This window comes from Sceloporus occidentalis, unplaced genomic scaffold (genome assembly GCF_023333645.1).
Source record: "Sceloporus occidentalis isolate IW3139 unplaced genomic scaffold, rSceOcc1.0.p SCAF_31, whole genome shotgun sequence".
NCBI classification, from domain to species: domain Eukaryota; kingdom Metazoa; phylum Chordata; class Lepidosauria; order Squamata; family Phrynosomatidae; genus Sceloporus; species Sceloporus occidentalis.
Genome location: NW_028317011.1, coordinates 1,715,219 through 1,741,049, shown reverse-complemented (window position 1 = coordinate 1,741,049; position 25,831 = coordinate 1,715,219). Strand labels below are relative to the sequence as shown.

The 25,831-nt window shown below is 38.1% G+C and overlaps 1 protein-coding gene across 1 annotated transcript; it reads right to left on the bottom strand.

Moving 5' to 3' along the window:
• Positions 1–4,091: 4,091 nt before the first annotated feature.
• On the bottom strand, positions 4,092–16,288 carry LOC149298692 (arylsulfatase A-like). Its single transcript, XM_089487051.1, has 8 exons — positions 16,071–16,288; positions 15,090–15,330; positions 14,162–14,380; positions 13,149–13,318; positions 12,554–12,678; positions 12,305–12,432; positions 4,586–4,688; positions 4,092–4,414 (listed from the first exon to the last, which is right to left on the bottom strand). Exons 1-8 carry the CDS (start codon positions 16,286–16,288, stop codon positions 4,092–4,094), a joined length of 1,527 nt encoding a protein of 508 aa, XP_089343177.1.
• Between the last annotated feature and the right edge of the window lie 9,543 nt (positions 16,289–25,831).

The window sequence follows — 25,831 nt, the reverse complement described above, 5'->3', positions numbered from 1 at the left end:
ACTCCTCTGGCGCCCCCCCATCCCAAAAAAAGAAAGGAATAAAAACTTGTAACAAAACTTGTAACAAAACCCCAATCACTATATACTATGCCAAACATTGATGTGGTCTAGGCCTACCACTTAATTGTCTGGCTTAGTAGTAGGGATGCACCGAAACGAATTCTGGACTGAAACCGAAAGTGCAGCATTTACCTGGCCAAAACCGAATATGAGCCCCCCAACACCATAAAAAATCTAACACTTTTATTTAAAGTAAGTAACACACCAAAATAGGAGAAAACAATTAAATAATATTATATATAAAGTCCAAAAATAGTTACCGGCACTCCAGGGACTTTCCAAATAACCACACAAACAACTTCGGTTTTCAAGTCTATATATATCATATATATATATATATGATTAACAGCAATCACATTCCTATCATGCCCAGGCATACCCAGATTCCAGGATTTACTCGCAGACTTGGCACGATAGGAGTATGATACCCTCTTTCCCCTGTCTCACTCCCTTCTCCCTATATACGCCCTCCTAACTATCTACCCTTTCCCTCTTTGAGGTTCACTTACCTTTCAGGAGTCCTGCGGTGGGGGTGCAAGGCCTCTGCTTCCCAGCTCTGCCACTGTATGGAACAGTATAGAATGATGGGAGCAATGATGTACTTTTAGAGCATAATTAGATCATATACACCAATCCACACGTATACACCAATCCACACGTATACACCAATCCACACGTATACACCAATCCACACGTATACACCAATCCACACATATATACCAATCCACACACATACCAATCCACTCTCACTGAATGCTTTCCTACCTTTCCTCTTTTCTCCTTACAGCTCCTTTTCCTGCTCTTCGTTCTTCTTCTTCTTCAGTTCTTCTGTCTTCTTCCGGGTCAGAGGGCACGGACAACGGTGGGCGCGGCTTCAGTGTTGTGCGCCGGGATCTGACAGCAAATCCCGGCGCACAGCAGCTGTTGCCGCGCGGATCACAAGGGAGCGGTATCGGAGGTCTTTAACAGACCTCCGGCTCCCTTGAGTGATGTTAAGCCGGGTTCAAGGAAGATCCTTGAACCGGCTTAAAGTCACTCAAGGGAGCCGGAGGTCTGTTAAAGACCTCCGATATCGCTCCCTTGCGAGCCTGCTCCTCCAGCGGCGGACATTACTGTCCGTCTCTGGAGGGGTGCCGCTCGCCCCCCTGATGAGCGGCACCGGGTGCCGCTCGCCCCCCCCCGCCGCTAGGTACGCTGCTGGCGGCAGCGGCGCCCCCTGGAGTGTGGCGCCCTGTGCGGTCGCACAGGTCGCACACCCCAAAGGCCGGCCCTGTATATGGGGTTCTATTTAATCTAAATATCTTGTAATAATCTTGTAAATACCGGGTACAACCCATACCTGCTGGACATAGAACATAAAGAAATGTGCACCAGAGATCCTGTTGGGCGCAGCTGTGCTGTAAAAGGAAGTACTACTATAGTCAAAATGATCTCCAGTGTTTGTTATTTTTCTTTATTGAATATGGTTGAAGTTAGAGGGATTGGGCGAGGCTGCAGGGGGCATTGGATAGTAGACATGGTGGGGAAGCAGGACACTTGGCTTTATCGGAAATGCATGTGCAGTGAACCTTACTTTAAGTGCTGCCTAGTCTGACCACAAATTCCTACAGTGACAAGGCTATTATATACATTATATGACCAAAAGTATGTGAACACCCCTTGTAATTATATAATTTAGGTGGTGTTTCAGCCACACTCATTGCTAATCTCACAAACATTAGGAGTGGAATGGGTCATACTGAAGTGCTCAGGGACTTTAAATGTGTCATAGGATGCCACCTTTGCCACAAGTCAGTTTGTGAAATGTCTGTCTCCCCTGTCTACTCTAAGTACTATTATTGTAAAGTGAGAGTGTGGTGTAAGCACAGCTCAGACACAAAGTAGTAGACCATGTACATTCACAGAGTGAGGTCACAGAGTGAAAACATGTTCTTTGGAGTCATAGTTCACTCTTTACTATCCAGAAGTCTGATGGATGAATGGCCAATGTCAGGCAAACACTACCTACCGGAATGCATAGTGTCTACTATAACCTTTGGTGGAGTAGGGATAATGCTGTGGGACTGTGTTTGTGCCAGGGACCTTAGATTACAGTGAAGATAGAGTATGATAGAGCACACAAATTATGTCCCATGTTACACTGTAAAATAAGCACTGCACTGACAATCTGTTTTGGCATTGATCAGGACTATTGGCAAGAGGCACACAACTACTGGTAAAGCATGTCCCATTTATAACAGTCCAATGGGCAAAATAAAATGTGGCGCAAAACATTAGATATGCCAGGGGTTGAAAAACAAGTGCCCACACTATTTTACATCTTAATGTCTATTATGCTGGGCATTAAGCCGCATGACCCCTTCAAATGTACTTAACTACATTTGTCTGTGGTTAATGGAACCCCTGAATAAATTGAAGTATACTCTTTGTCCATAATAAGGTAGAGGGTCCAGGAGCTCCAGACCTCTTTATCACAGGCTGCATCAGTTAAAAGGGTGAGAATGAGGGAATTTATGGTGTCTCCCTACCCATTGAATGCAGTTCTAGTCAGAATCCTATACCAGAGATGTGAGATGAGTCAGCCATCTTCCTTACATCCAAGAATCTTTATACTGCTCAACCTGTACAAGGCGACTGTAGTCGAGGGACGAATGCCTGAGAGAGGGAATGATCACGATCCTGTATGAGAGAAATGCCATCTTAAAAACTGCTGTTCCATCTTTCTCCTGAATGTGAACTACAAGATCTTTGCCAAGGTACTCATAACCAGGCTAAGGAAAGTCATCAGACAGATTGTGCACCGCAACCAGACATACAGCACGCCGAGTCACTGAATCGCAGATGACACGATCCACTACATCAAGGACCACCTGTCTCAGCTGCCCTGTCAGCCTGGATCAGGAGAAGGCATTTTCTTACTCTCTTGTGTTTATGGGTCAGACATTGCTGAGGTATTGGCTGGGGAGCTGAATTCACCAAACAAAACCTTGAGATCAGAGGTATCACTGTATCCGACAGAGACAAGAGAGAAGGAAAGTGCTTCAATTATTTCCTCTAGGAAACATAAAAAGAGAAAATGTCATAGTGTGACTCAGTGTTTAAACAGTCTAATATGTCATCCCCCACATCCCTGAAGAGGAACTTAAGTTTTAGGTGAGAAGTTAATCTGTTCACTGTTAAATGCTCTGAGGGGCAGTATTTTTGTAGGGGGGTGTAGGTTGGTATGGATGGTTATTTTAGTGTTTATTTTGTTTACACTTTTTATTTTTTACAAACTTGTAAAACATTGTTTTTTCTTTTTGTTTACATAAATATTTTACATTTTTATTTGCATTGTCCTTCTCTAGAAAGGAGAGCAGTGCTCTCTTTACCAAACTAGTGACCCAACATAGGTGATCTCCAAACTCTATAGAGCACTCAGCACTTTTCTTTGTTTTGTTTTTCTCTCTCTTCCCATACTCTTGCAGGTTGCTGTGACAGCCTCCTGGCAGTGATCTCCCAGTCTATGATTACACTGTACATCCTCTGGCTCAACTACTGGACATTTTGGGACACATTAGTACGTTCTTCATCATGAAGGGGTTAACATGTTAAATTAAGACAATTTTGTTTTTTAACATATAGAAATGCATGTTGAAATATGTTCATGCAATATTTATTTTGTCCATCAGGCAAAGTAAAGCCTTTCAGCTTTGGGTGAGACATTGTTCTGATATACTCTCAGAACCAATATGAAAGCCCATATAAAAAAAACATTATTTCCATGATTTCATTTATCACTTCATTGTGTTTATTAATAGTTTTTGGTTCAGCAATACGTATAAATTCAAGAATATTCTTGTAGAAAAAAAAAAAGTGCTCAATTATTCAGTTAATTTGTTAATCGGTTGTTACTACCTAAAGGGATAGCAATGGGAACTTCTTGCATGAAGTGATAGGTCATCAGGAGGTGTTGGCTGTTACATAGCATGTTTCCCACTGCTGAAAATCATGTTGAGAAAAGCAGAAGCGTGTTGTTGGTTATCTTTGTACTACTTCTGAGATCTCCCCTCCTGACATCGGCAGCAGTTAGGTTTGGGGGTACACTCTGGATTACAACAAGGTCTCAGAGAAGGGTCTTTTCCCAAGTTAGTCTGACTCTCTCCATACTCCATGCTATTCTGGAATCGATCACGCTCCTCTAGAATCATCTTGAGCACAGGCTCTAGATCCTTGGGGACTCTTCCCCCCTTTAGTAAATTGTAATTCTCAGCAGGATCTGTATCCAGGTCAAACAGCAATGGTGGGTCATGAGCAGTTAGGCCTGCTGTGATGTGACAGTCTGCATCTGGAGTTGTCTCACTGTGGAATGCACCTTTGAGAGTGTTACAGAGAATGGTAAAATGAATGATCATTCATAAGAGATCTGAGAATTCTTACAAGTACGCGACTATCCTAAATACCACATGCCAAAAGTTAAACACGCAAAATACCATAAAGGAGCAATAACTTCCACACAAAACAATCTACAGCTAAACATACTCACCTTGTGTATAAAAGTGTGCTTTATATTTCCCAAACCTTAAAGCAAAAATGCCTTTTGCGGGGTCAATGGAAGGGGGATAGTAATGAAATGTATTCCGTGGACTCTGTTGGCAACAGAAACAAGACTATATTATTGCCTTAAAACCGTTGAAAAAATGCCTTTAATCACAACATGTTGTAGTTCTACTAAGTTTGCCTTCTTCTTGAATGTACTTTAACCCCTTAATGACAAAGCACGTACATGTACGGGCTCAAAATGCATTGTTTTCAATGGGTTTAGGGACCGCACATTGTCCTTAAGGGGTTAAGAAATTAAGTTTCTTAATGTTGTAATGTTCTTATATTTGGATTTTAATGCCAACATTTCCTAAGATTCTGTGTAATGTCTAGAATTTGAACGGCCAATTGTAGACGCAAAAAGCCTGACACAGGTATATGACTGTGAAGGTGCCGGCAAGAAATGGATAAGAGATGTTGGCATGGTAAAGGATACTGAAAACCATGTGTAGAGAGTTCAGGTTACAGTCTTCTGTTGACTAGAACATGTATTATGATAAAAAGGTGGAAGTCAACAGCAGAGGGCAGCAGTGTCACAGGTAGTAAAGCGGTACAATCAAGGAGAATTTCACTTTTTTCCCCCCAGAGAATAAAATAATTATTATTAATTATTTTTTATTTATATAGCGCCAACAATTTACGCAGCGCTTAATACAATACATATGTTCAAGGGGTATGACAAGAGGAGAATTGGCAGACTAAGACAAACCGATACATTAGGTGGAAAGAGCCCTGCTCGCAAGCTTACAATCTTTTACATCATAAAAAGTAATGGTAAAGAGTACCATTTTATGAAATTAAAGAGTTCATACTCTAATACAAAAAGACACACTGAACATTCTTCAGGCAAAGAAAAGAAAAATTTGCACATCTGAACTCTTGCGAATATTCTGTCGTTTTAAGCCAAACACAACAAAGATAATTCACAGGTGACATAAACTGACAGGGCCTTGCTTTTATATACCCACTTATGTTTAAGCTTCACTGCACATTTAATAGATATTGTTCTCCCTATATTCAACTGATGAATGCATACATAAAACAGTACAAAACAAACAGGTAATCAATGTCCATTTATCAAAGGTAAAACAGACTGGCTGCTGCTTACATTTCAGAGGAGGTGGAATAGTAAGACAAGAGGTCATGGTCTGGTGGTCAGTCTTAGATGACACCAGTAGTTGTTTTAAAAGGGGAAGGTAGATAAGTGGAATATCCTTCCACCAGAAGTGGTTGACAATACAGCGAAAGAATTTGAACATGCATAGCATATGCAAAATTACATGAACAATAGAAAATAATCAAGGAAGGTATACAACATTTTAGAGGAAAATAACTAGATGGGCCAAATGGATGCATTAACATTTTGTTTTACATGACACCGACAGCTTAGAATTAGTGCCTTTTTATTCACGTGTAACATAAATCTTACAAAATGCAACATAGGAACTCATAAACTATAACTGCCCTTGTCCACAGATGTCAAGACTTGCCAAAAAAATATATTTTCATTAAACATGCGCATAATTGTGTTTCATGTTAAAGTTGCATTCTAAATTATTGAAACACTTCATTAAGATGTTACGCACAGCAGTTCTATTTAACCAACAAATGAAAATCAGCCACTCATTAAAATAGCAAAATAAACCTATACCATTTGAAAATGTAAAAAATAAACTGAGTATACTTATATAGTTGAAAACAATAAGTAAGCAATATAAATGATGGTGATAACGCGAATAGGACTAAAGACAACTGGTATGTACAATAATACTGAAATAAAATGTAATATAAATAGTATATATAAACATATTCCAATGACATAAAAAAGCAAAATACAATGCTTGCTTATTAATAACACAATGCAAGGAAGACCTGATGCATATCACCGTAAGGCTTCTTTAGAGGTAATGGTCAACAAGCAAAAACATAAGTCCTACTTAAGAAAGAAAGTGGGAATAAGAAAAAAAAAGAGAGAGGGGAATCAGAATATTGAGACCTTTACAGCTGCTTTTGTGTTATTTGGCAATTACATGTTCCTAACAAAAAGACTATCTATAAAGGTAAGCACTGTAACAAACATGCAATCAGTAAAGGATTCAACAGTCAAGAACAGTTTTAGTCAGAGCCATTTTTTCTAAATGTGGCAAATAGATTTTCTCTTTATATAAAGAGCATGGCTCCAGTTGAACACCTGTTCCTTACAAGCAATGCTGCTATTAAATACTTTGGTGTCTACGGTGCAGATGTGTAACGGCAATCATACAATCGGTTAACAGGAGTGTAGAAAAAAAGAACATAATACAAGCAAAGGAAACAAAAATGACTACTACACACATTAAAACACAGAACTTAAGGGACACTAGCACTTCAAGAATGCCCTTGTATGAGAGAACAGAGCCACAGAAAGACAAGCGGTGAGTAATGCTGCCTGTGGGAACCGGTTATTTGGATAAAGGAGATGTTGTACAGACCCATATAACACATCATAAGGGACTTGAAAGCATTAAGGTAACTCGTCCATGAAAACACTGACAAATGTTTTCATTTTACAGCGGTCAGTGTTATGGGAGATATGGAGTATTGGGTCATTAAATAATTGTTCATCCTCTGGGTTATTCTTCTGTACAATGTGTTGTTCTCAAAGCACGACATAACCTCACAACCTGCAGTAAACAAGTTAACTTGTTCCTCAAAACACTATGTGATAAATGCAGTAGCGTTCAAAATAAGAGGACATTTGTACTTTGACAGTAAACTGGATACATTCAAGCAGTTGACAAAAATTTTCAGCAGACTCAGTCACACAGGTACCAGGTTAATTCCAGCTCTTACATACATTTTATTTCATATTTAATTCCAAATGCATAGATGGATTCATTAGAATATTCTCTCTGCATATGGGATGTTTCCTGGGCCCTTCGTTTCTTTGATATGTGGGAAATGCATTTTGCCACACACAAACACACCTCTTGATAAGCAGTGCACAAACACGTGAATCCAGCTTCAGAGCTCACTTCTGCATATATTTCCATTGGGTCTAATAAGACTCCTTGTGCTTTGTTTGCTACAGATTGGGACCCAAAGCAGATGGCAATTACAGAGAGCGCGTTCCTGTGCAAAGTCAAAATGCACATTAAAAGTACTTAGATTTAATGTATTCAAGGCGAGGCTGTTTGGAGCAGCAGACTGTCCAAATGTGGACCCACAGACAGTAAGAATAGGAGTTTTTGTCAACTGACCTCAAGCTAAAGTAGGACTGGTTAAAGAAACAGGCTCTATATAATTTATGAGAAAAGGTGCTTATTTTTAGTTTGGCAACAGTTGGACAGCTATCACTGGGCTACTCATAGCACAAATTTATTATAATCTAACTTAAACGTAGTGTAACAATCTTGACAAATGCATATAGACCATTCTGTAATGTATTTTGGGCCAAGCACTACCTTTGGCCTGACCCAGGACAGTGTATCACCAGACTTACCTCAGCACCAACCACCCTTAAAAAGCAGAGAACCAGGAAATGTTGTCATATCCTGGTGATTTGTCCGCCATTTTGTGAACAGGAGGTTACCAAGGCTTATTCAACCTAGGCTACAGCACACTGCTGTTTTGTTTCATGTGATATTTTCTCTTTGAATATGCTTAACCCCTTCGGGACAAAGGCTGATTTTACTTTTTGTACCCTTCGTGACAATGGCCGTTTTAACATTTCTGCGCTGCTCGTGTTTAGTTGTAATTTTCTTCTTTCCCGTTTACTGAACCCACACACATTAGATATTGTTTTTTTTCAGGACAAGAAGGGCTTTCTTTAGATGACATTGTTTTGATTGTATCATATTATTTACTATTAAAAAAAGTATAAAATATGGTGAAAAATTTTGAAAAAAATGACTGTTTCTAACTTAGTTGAAAAATCTTTTACTCATCTATAAAAGGTAATGAAAAAACCTGCTAAATAGATTCTACTATTTGTCCTGAGTTTAGAAATACCCAATGTTTTTATGTTTTTTTGCTTTTTTCTACACATTATGGGGCAATAAGTACAGGTAGCGTTTTGCTATTTCAAAGCCATTTTTCCAAATCTGGTAATTCTTCCCCCCATGTGCCATTTCGGGTATCTTTGAAGCCGGCCAATGCAATTTACCCCATCAAATCATATATTTTTGAAAACTAGACAGCCCAGGTTATTCCAAATGCTAGTATTTTAACCCTTTCCAAGCACTAATTCTACCATCAGCCTTTGTCAAACTTTATGGTAATAATTTTTTTTGCATTTGTTTTTTCACACACATTTGACTTTAGGTATGAATAAACAGGTTCTGGTATATGTCACTATCATAAGACACCCCAATATGTGTTTAGCAACATCTCCTGAGTACAGCAATACCTCACATGAATGATTTTGCCGGGCTGTTTGGGGGCAAAAGGGCCACATTTGGGGCATGCACATTTTCAATGTTGAACTTTGGCATTTGGGGATCCACTGCCCATGCCCTATTTGGTACATCTTTGAGCCGGGCCACTTCAGTGTGCCCAACAAAACCATATTTTTTTGAAAACTAGACACCCCTGGGTATTTTAAATGCTGGTATTTTAACTCTTTGCATGCACACATTTTACCACCAGAATTTTTTCACAGTTTGCAGTAGTATTCTTTTGTGTGTATTTTTCCCCCACACACCTATGTTATGTATGAATTTACAGCTCCTGGTATATGCCGCTGTCACACGACACCCCAATATGTGTTCAGCAACATCTCCTGAGTACAGTGATACCCCACGCATGGGTTTTTCATTTTTTGGGGGAACTAAAAGGCCACATTTGGTACGTGTGCATTTTTCTAATTGGAAATTAGATGTGTGGCCATCTTTCCCCCCCGTGTTAATTGGGACATTGTTGAATCCGGCCAATTCAATTTACCCCATCAAATCATACATTTTTTAAAAGTAGACACCCCATGGGCATTTAATATGCCAGTATTTTAACTCTTTCCATGCGAGAATTGTTTTAAGCTAATGTGCTAATTTTAGGACTTGCTCACAAAAATATATTTTTTATATATATATTTTAATTTTTTTTGCCTTTTTTAAAACATTTTTAACATTTTTTTTCAACTTGAAGGTTCCCCTGATAGTGACATCAGAGGGAAATTATTTTTACATTTTACTGTTTTTTTTACTATTTTTTTTCTAATTATTATTAATTTTATTTTTAATTTATTTTTACTAATCACACTGTGATTAGAAAGCTCTAGAGTTCTCTAGAGGGTCTGGAGACCTTCTAGCGAACTTTTGCATCTTCATTGTTTTTTTCTCCTCTCCGGAGCGGTCACAGTCCATCCTAAGGTAAGTGTTTGGTGACGCTGGATGCCTCCTGATCGAGGCATTCCAGCGACACCATTTAAGTTTAGGAGGTGATCGTTGATCGCCTCCTAAACGCTTTTAAAACGGGCGTCCGCCGCCATACATTGTATGGCGGATGTTGACGCCCCGGGAAGGGGCCAGACATGGCCCCTGGTGCCGATCGTGGCATTGCTGAATGCCTCGAGGTCGAGGCATTACAGCAACGCTGTTTGGGTGAAAAAAAAAAAAAAAAAAAAAAAAAAAAAAAAAAAAAAAAAAATCGATCACGGATCGATTTTTTTCGCCCGTTTTAACAAATGACGGCCCTGGCACGTCATTTGTCGTTAACGACATGTTTTTCCGTGACGTGCCCAGACCGGCAATTGTCATCAAGGGGTTAAACATGAACTAGAACATGTATAGAATGCCACAGCCGTGTAATAATCTTTTACTGATAGACAAAATGCATGCAGCAAGAAAAGCTAAAGGGCAATCCGATTAGCAAACATGGAATCAGAAAATGATTACAGACGAAGATTAATTTATCTGTCCTTGTACAGAAGTACGTCATTCCACAGTCCATAAAAAGAGGGCTGAAACAAGGGGACAAAATGTAGGGGCATAAGAACGTCCCAGATAATTCACCATATAAACTTTGCTTTCTGTGCTTTAGAAAAATTCTTAAAAACACTTAATTTTATGTACACAAACATCTTATACATGTGCCGGACACAGAGAATGTAAGCTCATTGCAAAAAAATCTAAACTTGGTTGGTGGATATTTTTGAAAGTTACAAACGGTGGCAGAATTACTAAACCAATAGACAGTCTCTGGATGTTTTGATTTCTTTTCTCCATTCATTGTACCAGTTGGCAGGGAATATATCTAGGTCACCAACTACAACCTTGTAAACCTGTATATGACAGGATAACCAGACAACGCACAGGGATTTAAAGCATTATTACTTAGTATACCTACAGGTTTACTCTACAATTCTGAGCACTGCAACAACAATCATTAAAAAACCCTCTACAGATGCTAAAAGAAATGTGGATGTTGACACATGGCTGGATATGGTGCTGGCCTAATACCTATTGGAAGGAGTTGATTCTGCCTGAGGGAAGAATTCAGTGAAATATAAGCTACTTATCTATATGAGCTAAAATTGTAAAGTTAGGATAGAGAAAGAGAGAGAAAGAAAAAAGATCGATGCATGTCACTTTAACAACAAGCATAGACTTCTAATTTGTTTTCATAACAGACCAATTTTGTTGTCCAGTAGGACATTACTTTGTCACCATACATGTATCATATATACAAATGCAGGGTACATACATCATGGTCTATTTGTTGGTCTCTCGAATAAGCATAACCTTAAAGTCATACGTCAACGTGATAACTTTTATTGGGCCAACATAAAAAAATGAGGAGTTAAATAAGCTTTTGTAACCTCAGAAGTCTACTTTTGGAAGTAGACTACTGATCGCCTAAAAGCCTATGTGATGCAGCATCTTTTACTGTATTGGAACAATAAAATGTATTACTTTTTTGGTACAATACAATTACTTTCATTTTCCTCATGCTGAGTGCAGTCTAACCACAGCTATACAGGAGGCGATATAGTTGTCGATATAAACGTCAGCTTACCTACTGTTTGCATGTTGAATGTCTTTCTCCAGGTCATTCAAATAAAAACAACATCTATATTCTTTTAGGGCGTAGATAGCCTGGGTAGCTATTAGACACATATCACGTAATAAAATTTTTCGCTGCTGTGCTTATTTACAAGGGCCTCATCCCGTTCTGAGACCCCAGTCTTATTAAAACGCAAGTTAGCAGACATTGAGCTTCAGGAACTCAAATAGGTACAACTCACAGAGGCTCAGTCAATACAGAATTTACTTAACCTTCCGGCTTGCATCTTCTGTGGGCAGCACCCTCAACTATTCTTTCACATCAGAGAGATCCCTAACATTTCATATGTTTTCATTTCAGTTGGATAGAGGTTAATCTGTAAATTTATGATGTTTTTTATAAACTAGACATACCTTTAGTCTAGGTCCCTGCATGGACATCTACAACAGGATGAGAGACAGCTACGTACCACCGATTTCCAATAAAAGTCCCAAAAGTAACACTGCTTGACCAAATGTGCTCCATATTTTTATAAAGATATGTTTTAAATTCATTTCCCAGTACATCAGTGGCTACTGGAGAGACAGTTTATCAAGATATAACATTAAAAAAAAAAAGATAAAATAACCAGATATAACAAAAACACAGCAACTGCTATGATCCTGCATTGTGTAATGTAACTTACCTCCTCACCATTCAAGAGGAGTTTGCTCAAATCATACCCATCTAAAGTTTTATTAGGAAGAGGAGCCCCTGCCAAAGATGCAAACGTTGGGAGAATGTCCAGAACACTTGCCAGCTTTGAAGTCACTCCTAGAAAAATACAGTCAGCAGTGTTGGTGACAGACAGTAAAAATATTGGATCTTTGTTTCAGGCTTCTCTTGTGGTTGCCAGCATATTTTATTTAGATGTGCATCTTAATATTTGTGATACCTGGTTTTATTTTGCTGTGCCAGTAAGCAATTGCTGGTTCTCTCATGCCTCCCTCGTATGTTGTACTTTTTCCACATTTCAGCAGCCCCGAGCTACCACCTCTCTCCATGCGCATGGTCTCAGGGCTGGAAATAAAAAAACACAACCATTAGACAGAGCCAACTTTGCAGCATTATGACAGACCCATTTTTCTAACAGGTATCATTCCCTTGAATATAAGTAATACTCTTCCAAGTTGAGACGGTTCTACACAGAAAAACAGCAAATTGTATTTCAGCAATTCCATCAACGAAAAAATAATACCTAAAGTAATCAAAATCTGTTCAATTGTGAGCCTGAAAAAAAGGCTTCTTTGCCAGGCACTCATTTACATTCAAGCTGGATTGATTTTGTTTGAAATTGACCAGCTCTATACATTTATGTATATGTTTGTTTATATGCACTCAATGAAAAATTATATTCATGCAATAATGGCTATGGTTTCTGAACCAGCTATTATTACCAGAGTTATTTTTAAATGAATGCCTCATTAAACACACCAACAATAATAATTGTTATTAAAACAGCCCCCCCCTTACAGGCATTCACAACTAACCCATTGTCAGATGTGAAGAAGAAGAGTGTGTTATTCTGAATCCCATTCTTCCACACAGCTTGCAACAGCTCTCCCACTGATCCATCAAATTCTAGCAGAGCATCTCCATACCGTCCTCTTGGGGAGTGTCCTGTGTATTTGGCACTTGCAAACTGTGGGTAATGTGTGTGCTGTGAATAGAGAAAAGAAGGAAATAAGAAATATAAAGCATTATTAAGGAACATACTTACAGAGAATACAGTCATATAGTAAACAGTAGAGTGTTCAAAAGCAAATATTCAAGATCATGCTGTGTGTCATTTTGTAAGAATGCCAGCCACCAAGGACCATTTGTCGTCGGAAGACTTATTTTTACAAAAAAATAAGATAAAATATGTCATTTCCTCCAGCTAACCCCTGCACATATAGACCGTAGAACATGGTCATCTTGTTCAAATTACACAATGAAAGACCACAATATGAATGCCACTGACAAATCACATAAACAGCACAGACCCAGCTTTGGAGCAATAATGTCTTGCTAAAGAGGGACTATCTTTAAATTCAGAGGCTGGTGCTAACTGGACTGCTAAATTGGTAACAACATGTAGTAACACAGGTACTATAGTGTGCAGCAAGGGTGATATTATATTGAACAAAAGGTAAATATTGGGTAATAAAATGAGCTATAAGAAGATTCATTTTATTGACCACTGTAGAAAAGATAAAACCCTGGACATTGATCCTCATATCAGATGTGAGTCATATAAGGGACAGAGTATGAACAGCCATTACAAAATAATAATATAATAATATAAATAAAAAGTAATTGTGATGCAAGCTCCAAAAAATGGTCCAGTGACGTTTATTTAAACGGCTCTGGCATCACATTTTACATTAACCACATAGTATGCACATGTTTGTAGCTGCTATTCCTATGAAAGGATACATATTGTATAGTTATTCACATGTAGACAGTGTGTATACACATTTGGTGTTCTATTAAGTAAAATTAACATGGATAAGTCACTTACATGGGATGCAAAGTATAAGAAGAAAGGCTTCTGGTTCTGCGCAGCTTCACGGATGAAGGACTTGCTGAATTCCTGGTACAGCGGGACAAGGTCGATGAAATTTACCGGCTGTTGGATAATCTTTTCATTCATAAATACAGGCAGCAGTGCCTCTCCCAAGTCACATGTACCATAGCAGCGCGTATTTGGGGGGAAACAAGTGAGGCTTTGACATGGGCCCTGTAGAAAGCATCAGAGACACAGAAAACTTTACAATCATGAATATAGACTTAGAATGTGACACTAGATGCACACATGGACATTTCTGAATACAACCATCTCTTATATTTGACAATGGGTCTGCTGGCACGATATTATATTTATTGCCTGCCTTTTTGCAAAATAAAAGTTTCCTGTAATTTCTCCAAGGTATACCACCACCAGATCATCTTATATAGGCATTGTTTTTTCTTGAAACATGCTATACTTCATAAATGTGCAATTCTGCAGTTCATTTCGTAGTCTGTAAATACAACATAGAAGGGCTTTCTGTGAAAAATTTATAAAGTATTTCCTTACTTCCATGATTAATAAATGTATAACTGGGCTGAACAGTGTTCTCTGATGTTGTTAAAATTCAATTCCCAGTAGGAGCATCTCTTGGTTTTTGAGAGCCTTGTTGAAGAGATTTATCAAGCCACACTCTTTAATAAGAGTATTAAAAGAATGGTCTTTGTGTGCTTTACTTAAAATTCTATCTTGTAAGAACATGCAATCTAACAAAACTCGATAAACCAAATACTGTGTTTGTAAACAATACAAGGCCAAAGCCTTTTGCCAAACTTAGTGCCATGGCAACTGCAATTATTGGTTTGGAATTCTGTGTCCCTCCTGAGAAGAAAAGATTCCAGAGAGCAAACACATATCCAGACTCTCACTCTGTAATTACCTGGTCATGTGAGAAAGGGACTCCAAGGAAGTGCTGAAATCCCTGCCGGGTGGGGAGAAAGGTCCCATTTATACCATATCCAAGGTGCCACTTCCCCACCATAGCGGTTTCATATCCTTGTGATTTTAGGACCTCAGCCACTGTCACCTCACTCAGTGGGAGGCCTCCCCGTGAACTAGGGTAGAACACTCCTGGGTACACTCCAGAACGGGTCTGATATCGTCCAGTAAGGATACTGGCTCTATGAGGACATTTGAAACCACAAGTAAAAACATGGGTTTAAATAATTCAGGCAATCATTTGCATCAACCAAAGTGGTGGCCACGTCATAGTTTGCGTTTAAATATAATTTAACAAAAAGAGAGAGTTTCAGAACGGATGACAATATATTTTATAGAACAAGAAAAACAATGGTTATGGGGAAGTAAAAGAATCGTAAGATTAAATTGTGAATCCAAACGTGTATGTCGGTGGGAGCAGTGTGTTTGTTGAACAAAAACTCCAAAGCAGGGCTCACCTATCAGCTCCCGAATCGCTTGGAGTTTGCAGCATGCTAACAGAAGTACTATTCTACATATGTAAATGGGCTATTTACCAAGACCTGCTCAGTCTGTTCTTCATTAACTAAAATCATGGTCAAATCATGTTTAATATATTCTTAAACTGCAGTTCGACATGCAGATTCATTGCCAATAAAGTAGGCCTTTGTAACTGCAGATAATAAATACTAATTCCGATATGCCAAACTCAGTAGCCAGACATCATTAACAGTCATTGTTGTCTGTGGTTACTAACAGCAGAATAACGTAAGAATAACCTAAGAGGCTAAATGTCTGGCTATTGGCTACTGTGTATATATACCGGTATATATATATATATATATATATATATGGTGTGGTGTAGTATATGCAGTGTTCTGTAAAAGAGCATATCATCTTTTCTAGATACCAGACTGCAGCACCCAGCTATCAACATCATTACCTGGAGGGGGAACACACAGCTCCAGTGGTATAGAAATCAGTAAATCTCAATCCTTTAGCTGCCATCATGTCAAGATTCGGAGTGTGAGAGGTAGGGTGTCCATAGCACCCCAGGTCACCATAGCCCAAGTCGTCAGCAAAGATCAGGATGATATTCGGGGGACTCCCAGACACAGAGTGAATGAAGAGTCCAGCAAGGATGAGGATCCATTTTGCCATTTAGAGGAAAGGCTCACCCCCAACGCCGGTATTCAGTATGTGCCAGAGTATTTATGTAATGTTCTTCCAGTCCTTAGTAAATTTGTATGACTTCTTCACTTTATCTCGAACTCCACCCTCCATACATAAGAGCGAACAGAGGGCAGAGATCAAACACAGAGCTTAAACAGACAGAACACTTACGGACAGAAATACTGGAACATAAAAAAAAATGATAGATGTGCTATCCTTCAGCTGTATATAGCAGCAAAATGACAAAAACAACCTAATAACACTTAATAATTAAATCACTTAAGTGTGATGAAACAAAGGTAAGAGCTGTAAATGCCTGAAGCTGTGTGACATAACAGCAATGTACATTTAATACAGATAATTTATTACCAGCAAAACACAAGTGCATGCTTGTAATCAGAAAGGTGAGAGGATATGTAAATAAATAAAGCAAATTACCCAGGCCCAACGGAGCAGCGTGAGCGGTTATTGATAAATTCCGCGCTATCATGCGTTTAAGCTCTTTGACAGCTCACGTTGATGCTTCACATTGACAACGAATGTTTTCGCTCGCTGGTGCCCCGTCGCGTCAGCTGATCGCAGGTCACGTGAAGGAAATGTAGTTCTACACAGCATCACGGGACATGTAGTCTTGGTTCGACGTTTATCGCGCTTAATTTTGCAGTCGTTCTTTCTGGAGATTTCTAGTGGCTAGCTACATGTATTTAGTCCCCGCCTCTATTATTTTCTCTAACAAGGATTCATTATTTGGCGAGGGGAATGAGAAGCTGCTGTAAATTTAGGTCTCACCCTCCGGGAGTAGTTAGTTTGCAGTCCGAAGGATGGGAGGCGGTGTACTGTACATAAGAGCTCGTATGCCGGGGGACAGGCATGATCAATATGTGCAATTAAACCGCCGCTGCGCTAGGCTGTGAAACGCATAGACATTGACCCTGGGTGGGGGAAGGGTGTTCAGATTTTCATTTAAACTGCAGTAAGTATATGTGTAGAGATTACAGGGCGATGTCTCATGAATTATATTTCTTTGGAGATGCACTAAATCTTACCTCCCTGGCCGTTTTTTTTTAGCCCGATATATGAAAGGTTCATGAACAGGATGAAAATGAAAACTGAGGCACTAACCAGGTGGCTTAGACCCAAATATTCCTTCCCGTGTACTAGACCCATTGCATCACATAAAGTCACAGCGAGGTCAGCAAGTGCTGAGGAACATGTAGGGGGACCACATTTGTCATGGTTTCCAGGACAAATCATTTATACATATTGCTGACCAGCCCAGATAAAAAGCTGCCCTTTACCATGGAGGATGTACTGACTAATTAGTTCCCTTCGTGGAGTCTATACATCCGCTACACTGCAGGGCAGCATAAAAGATGCCAACGCTATGCTGATTCCACCGCTGAGCCTTTCCAAACTTTTACTGGCATTCAATTCAGAAGAAAAAACTTCTTTGTGGCATGGGTTTCCAAGGTTGAGCAGTTGCAGTACGATGGACATGTACAGGTTTGGCAAATGCCAGGAGAACACTACCTGGCTGCGTTGTGCCAACTGTAAAGTTCGATGGAGGAGAGATAATCGTACAGAGCTGTTTTCCAGGGGTTGGGCCCATTTCAGTGAAGGGAAATCTTAATGCTTCAGCGTACAAAGACATTTTTGACAATGCTGTGCTTCCAACTTTGTGGGAACAGTTTGGGGAAGGCCCTTTTCTATTCCGGCTGTGCCTATGTGCACAAAGCAAGGTCTATAAAGATGTGGTTGGATGAGTTTGGTGTGAAAGAACTTCCACACAGAGCCCTGACCTCAATCACATCGAACGCCTTTGGGATGAACTGGAATGGAAATTGTGAGCCAGGCCTTCTTATCCAACATCAGTGTCTGACCTCTCCTGGATGAATGGGCAAAAATTCCCACAGAAACACTTCAAAATCGTGTGGAAAGCCTTCCCAGCAGAGTGGAAACTGCTATAGCTACAAATGGGAGGAACAGCTACATGTTAATGTCTATGAATGCAATGTCATAAAAGTCCCTGTTGGTGTAATGATCTGGTGCCCAAGTACTTTTCTTCATATAGTGTATATTAGTGGTGTGTCTGGTAGGAATTATTAAACTTGTGCATGGCAAGTAAAAAAATGTGTTTTGATTTTGGGCAATAAACTTATGGGCTGTTCGGGTTGGATGAAGTTTGAAGGACATTTTTTGATTGGGGAACAACATTTCACCAGCAGCAGCCCCATCTCAAGGTTAAAGAAGAGATCCATGGTTTTGCACTGCCTTAATGTTACGCAAATCCAGCAACATGCTATGGGCACATGCAGCTCATTGGTGCAGGACTGAATTGCCCCAATATTAAAGCAACAGCACTAGAACTTTACTCTCTTTGAATATTGAGAGCTTGGTAACCTTACTTGGGAAAACTGACTTTCAAGTCAGGATCAAGTTCTGTTACATGCATATTTTAGTGTTATAGATAAATATGTCTTTCTGTTTTCAAGTCTGCAACACTGATGACATTCAGCAATATGTGCAGTTATCTAACTGCACAGAGTGAAGAAAAACCAAGGAATGGCTCTGCTAGCTCCATGTTATTCAGTACCATGAATATTGTGTGATAAACTGACATTTAGTTGCTCAACTTTTTTAACAATATTTTTGTAAACAAACTATGTTGTGCATTGTTTCCACACTCTGCAATGAATAATCAATCATTAGGTGTCTTTTATATCATTCATGATTTATTTGGGTTTTTGTGTTGTGTATGAAATATATTGTACCCATATAATTATTTTAATGTAAGCAATAACATCTACATGTGATTCGATTATTCATTTACTTATTTTTAGATTCATTTTTAGAAATCCTCTGGAGATTACCATTTACCCATAAACCAATTCCCCAGATATTGGGTTATAGCATTGTTATTCCTATTAAATGCAAATTGATTGATGTTAAAAGTTGCCATGGAAACATATCTATTAGCAATTTGTACAATATATAACATAGTTTAAGTGCCACTTCAGTTTATAAATGTGTTCATATGCACATATCTCTTATAATTTCCAACAAAGCAGTAGTTATTGTGAAACATACAGTTCGATGACTGTTTAGTGCCATTTGGTCCATTTAGTATGCCCATTTTGTTTCTGCTTAAATTAATGTAACACTTCAAACTTCACTTGATCCTTGGCCTTTTGTTGAGTTCAGGATGGCTTTATGCCTATCCCAAGTATGGTTATTTTATTCCTTATCTACTGCATGTAGAAATACTTTCTAGTATTATGCTATGACCATTGTCTTATAATCACTATTTGTTGGAAATATACTTTATTCTGTGTCTGTGCACTCATCCACCATAACATATAATAAGTGTTGCAAATCTACTGTGTGATGTTTTATCAAGCTGTGGTGAGGAAAAGAGAAATCCTGTCTCAACCATTTCAAAACTCACCTATCCAGTTCTTGCATTCCTGTAAACACCATGTAAAAGTATTTTTCTAATTATGAGACTCACAATTGATTGGTTCATGTCCCAAAAACTAAGACTTTACCACTGTAATGGTTTAAAATATAACAAAGACATGGAAACTCACATACAGTTAATGACAATAAGCCCAGTATTAACACAGCTTCTTGAGCAGCAATTTGAGTATCTGATGAAAAATTAAATCATTTGTCGCTTGGCAGAAAAGATCTTTCCATAACTAAGCTTGTTGTTAATGTTTAGTATCCTAGAGATAGAAAATCAAGGTATTGGTTTATGTTGTTCTGAGAGGGACTGTCACTTTTTTTTTTTTTTTTTTTAAGTCCAACAGTTCATTGATCGGTACACTAAATAAACCTATGTAATGATTTATACTGATGAAACAAAATATATATTAAAAAAACACTATGTGTTTATGTACCATGGACAAATGTTTATTTCACTTCCTGTTTTGGGGGATCTGCATGATTATTCCTCCTCATTACATTATCTTTCTTCGTTGTTAAGTTACTGATTGCTTTTGATTCATTCTGACGGTCTTTGTTAGCGAGGCAAGGAGAAGGGCAAATATTACGTATGCTAGCCTTGCCATATTGAGACACAGATCTCAGTTAAAACAAGGTTAACTTTTAATGATTATACTGACAAATAAAAATTACAAGATATAGATAGTTGCTGCTGATGCTTTTAGTTATGGCAAAAACAGTGACAGCATCAGTTCCTGCTGTTTCACCTACTATGGTGAATTCAACATGTAACATAATCCACAATTCCATTGGATACACAAATAATATGTGCCTAATTCATATGTTTTCACAGACACACTTAATTGTCACATCACAGAAAGACATAGATTGTTACACCGGAAACAGAAAAAATGGTAACCTAAAGATTTTTGTTTTCATTGATTACAAAGGTGTATTGGCTTTACACTCTAGAGGTTGGAGAGCAAATTTAGACACTATATTCACATACATTCTGATGATCTGACAATTTTAGGGGTGACTTGTGAAAGGTAACATTTTACCTACAACAATGTTTTTCTCTACAATTCAGGTAGAGATACTATTCAGCATCTAAAAGACAAAAATGTATATGGACCTTCAGTGAGATAGTTAGCCATAAATTGGGTAACCTGGTACCTTTTTGTTTAAGAAATCTGGTCCTATAATGACCTGCCATTTGTATCCTGTTACACTTGAATGTGGAAGCAAGCAATAATATAGGGAAGAAGTTTATCTTGAAATAAACCAGATTGGGAGTTAATAATAACAGAAGCCAGTCCTGGGCGCAGTGAGAGCTTTGTTCAAAGAGATTAATACTAAGAACGTGGCCAAGAGAATGGACAGATTTACCAGCAAATGTACAATGATTAGATGCAGTAATTACAGCCTTATTACTTGCGCAAAAGTGAAAATATGTGAAGAACTGAGTTGCAGCAAAAATTTAAATGAAACAAGAAGTTCATAAATCTCAGAATTTTCTATGTGTAAAAAAATACAAATACATATGTTTAATGTCAAAAATATTTAATGTCAGACTATATTATCTTTGGAACTTTTGACAGGTGGGGTGGCACTATGGTTTATAATTAACAGTAATTAAAAACAATTGGCCAAAATTCACTCTGTACTGCCCACATATATATATTTTTCTGCTCCACTCCCAGCCACCACTAATCCTAGACTCACCCATGAAACTCCCAACACCATATGCTCACACACAAACAATAACATCATATACTGACATCCACCCACACACATGCTAACACCAAATACTAACATACACTTATACACTCTAACACCATACAGTAACAGACACATACATGCTATAATCATATACTCAATAATACTAATAGTCGCACACACACAATAACACCATACACCCATGCACAGGCATGCTTACCCCATACACTAATACACACACACTGTAACACTGCATGTAAATGCCCTACAGTAACACACACACACACACACACAACATCATATGCTCACACATGCTAAAACCACACTCTTATATACAAACAACAGTACAGTACATGTCTCCCATACAGCTCAAAATCAGTTACACGCTATGTCTGGGCCCTAGGAAATATGCAGTATGCCCGGGGATGGCCGCCTTTAGACCAGTGTCATGTTACATGACCCTGCTGGGCTCTTTAGCTCAGGGACTTAATGTAAGAGTACAGGTTAAGATTGTTTTATTAATCCATCTCGTGTTTTGCCCTAACATTTTCCCCTCTAGTCACAAATAACTATAGTTCTGGTGCGTATTTCCTCCATATACTTGGATGTTAACATACACCTATGGTGGCACCCCTAACCGGCTTAATGTGTTCTATGAAATATTAGAGAGCTGACAAGGCTGAAAGATTGCATTGTAGCCTAAATCTAATGTATCTGAATCTGAATCTAATGTATATGGCGCAGGCCTGGACTGGCCATCTGGTACGCTGGACAAGTGCCAGCACTCACAAGATCTGCTGCTCCAGTGGCAGATTGGGTGCTGCAGAATGCAGCCAGTGGCTGGATATGCTGTTGGCTACAATGGTGTCATCTGGCCTTAGGGTGCCAGAGCTTCCCTGTCATTACCAGTGCAGCAAAACAAGGTGTAGATTCATGTGTTTCATGTGTGATAGAGATGACGATGACATGCCATTGCCTTGGGCTCCTGAACGATACTTGCTATATGCCATAGCATAACTTCAAAGGCCACTTTATCTCTGTACTATAGATTATAATTTGTGACCGAAAATGCCCTATAACAAGATCTTAAAATGTTTGCTGTATATCTGCCTGCTCTAGCACACGAAATGCACTTTAACATAGGAGTCTGTATTTTGTCAGCTGTGATAGCCAGTTACTGTTATATGATAACAGTAATCATTGAATGTTTTATGTTGTTATATATTTCTCAGCCAATATGTCATTGTTTCAGTTTGTTTACTTAATGCAAACTGGCATCTGATATTTCAATCAGCTTGCATCTATTAATAATACTCACACTCCACCTAATCTAGAACAGCCAGTCGTTTCATTTTCCTGAAATGTTCCATGAACCTCCTTGGAGGAATGTATTTTAGGTTATTTCTAATCAAATAAACATTTACGTTAAGTATAGTTAATCAGTATTTTTTTCTAATTTCAGTAGTAAATCAACTTGCTTTCTGAGAATGTAACAAACGCATGCATTAAATAAGTTTGCACAACATTGTATAATCATTTTTCTTCTGCATTTTGCAAATCCTACATTTTGGATTTGGCAAGGGATATTTCCTGTAAAGTCTTCTGTACAAATGGCTTTTTGTATTTTTTTCTTCAGAGCCAAATAAATCAATCAGTAAGTGGCATAATAAAAGAGATTTTAAGTGGATAAACAGATATTAAAGATCACACCCCTCTGGATTAGTTTGAAATTAACAGATGCACACATTTCACTGTGCATACGGGTGTCTAAGTTGCTTATCTACTTATAATTGATATATGTAACTGTGAGGTAAAGCATAGTTATGCATAGTTATGTTGTTTATCCAGCCAATACCACCAATATATTCAGATGCATTCATTCACCTTGGCTCTTGAGTCTTAAAAAACATATAGAAGACCTCACAAGCTATTTGTATATATCAAAATCACAGCTAATTATTTACAATCTGAATTAATTGCAGACGTCTGACTATCCTAGTCAACATTTAGTATTTGAAATTGGCATCCTACCTAAAGCAGGTCTAGGCATTCATACGCTCAGTATGTAATATGATTATCTGAATGACAAAGTCACAGTAGACTTTCTATGTGTGTTTATGATTTACTTTAATTACGTAAAAAGCATATTATCTGAAAACAAGCTTCATGGTATTATGACAGCTTGTACATTAGTTGTTTACTTAGTTAATGGCATATATGCATGGTCATCAGTTTAGTTAGTTATATGGTTTAATTGTTTTCTCAACAATAGAATGTAGGAGGCCAGTTCATTCAGATCAAGTGAAGGACATTATCACTTTAGATGAGCTTTCTTTCCTCGGTTTGAAAGTGTGCTTAAGTCAAGAGATAGTTTACTTGGCGTTTGCCTAAAAAAGTGCAGTTTGAAACATGCACTTGAAAAATAGTTACAAGGGAAGGGATGTTTTTCATTGGAAAATCAAATACGGCATATGTTTTTCCCCCAGTCAATATAAACATGCGATCATTCCTCTGTTTGTCCATGAAAGAGGAAACTTAATAAATATTTTATCTCATCAGTGCATTCCATGATTATTGAGGTGGCTTAGAATAAAATGTTTTCTAAACTCGAGCCACACTAATGACTTTGAAAAAATGCTTCTTGATCCCATGATACATCAGTGTGGTGATTTTAAACATATTTAGGTATTTTCTTTGTGTAAAACCCACTTTGTTTATTTTACTTTTTCTGGGCTGTTGTGAATGGGCTGGTGGTCCACCTCATCTCCTTTGGGCTACCCATGTACTCCTTGAGTGCGTAGCCACCTGCTGGATACACGCATCCTTACGCTACAGAAGTACTCGAGGCTGATATAAAACTACAGCAGTGAATACATGCATCTAGCAGGTGGCCACAGCAGGTGCCAGGGCTAATTTTCACTGTGTATAATCTTTAGTCTGTCTGCGTATCTATAGTGGTTTATTATAAAGGAAGAGTTGACAGAGGAGTTTGTGGGAAAGTTGTTTTTAGTGTTCATTTAAAAGTTGTGTTTAGTATTCATTTAAAATTTTAACCCTAATAAGCTTCTGCTGCAGGAAGAACCTTGCTGCCCCTTTAAAGTGTTTAGTCTCCTTTACCATTGAATTATGCATTTTAGAGGGCCAGCTGGGCTTTACGCTGAAGAAACCTCATAATGAATAGTGAAATCACAGAGCTGAAGGAAAAACTCTCCTTTTAGTGAAAAGACCCCCATGTTTATATTTTGTAAAGTAACAATTAAGCATAAAGGTAGCAATAATATTTTTACGTTTATATGTAATATCTAGGTAGAACATGGTTTTGGCCTGTATTGTGTAACATCTATATTCTTTAGTGAATGCGCATTAAAAAGAAACATTTGCTATATACATACATTTAAATCACAGAACTGATATTTCTATTTGCTTGGGCTAGCATGATTTAGCCCCCCCTTTCCCCCCATAGAAACAGAGCTGCTAAGAAAATGTTTTGGCTATTAGTTGTTACTGCTGTTTGTGTGTGTGTATATATATATATATATATATATAGATATATATATATAGATATAGATATATCTATATATCTATATATATATTGAACAATAATAAATGTGACAGTAAAGACTGTATTATTATAGTGAAAATGTTTGTTGTTCATCTATAAGGACTAATGGAATAATTTTCCAAGGAAGTTGAATGGCTCTGGATGTGTGACTCACAACAGGAAGGATCTATAAAAAGTAAGTACAAGTTCTCGTCACATGCTTTGAGAAAGAGATTGCTGCGAACGCACAGAGTTTTGTGCTATAATACTGACAAGAAGCACAAGGAACAGCCAAAGGTTATATTTTGTTGCTTTTAAAAGTGCTGCATTTGTCAGCTTTCCTCTTTATTTTTATTTTATTTTGTCTCTGACTTTGCTTAATGGTTATGAATATTATTCACAGTTGCAAGTGATCTTCCTGACCATAGATCATCTTACAAGTCCATTTTCCTCATCCGAGGAGAAAACATGTTCATGATATGCCATTGAGAATATCAATAGGACTGCTACATCCCGCTATCTCACTACATCTGTATCAGTAACGCTGCTTATGTAGGTAGCCTTGCACATAACAGAAATATTAGAAATCCTCTTGATGCAACATATAACACATTTATTCAGGGAAAACCATAATAAACCCTAAAATCACCACATTTCACCATCACCATAATTCTAATAGTATATCTAATTTATATAGTACTTGATCAAATTGTTCAATTACCATAAATCATACTCCCATTGATGGGCATGGTTCAAATTGCTCAATTAGCATGATTTGCAATCCTGTCCAATTAGCTTTATTCTCAGCCCCATGAATTAAAACAAAA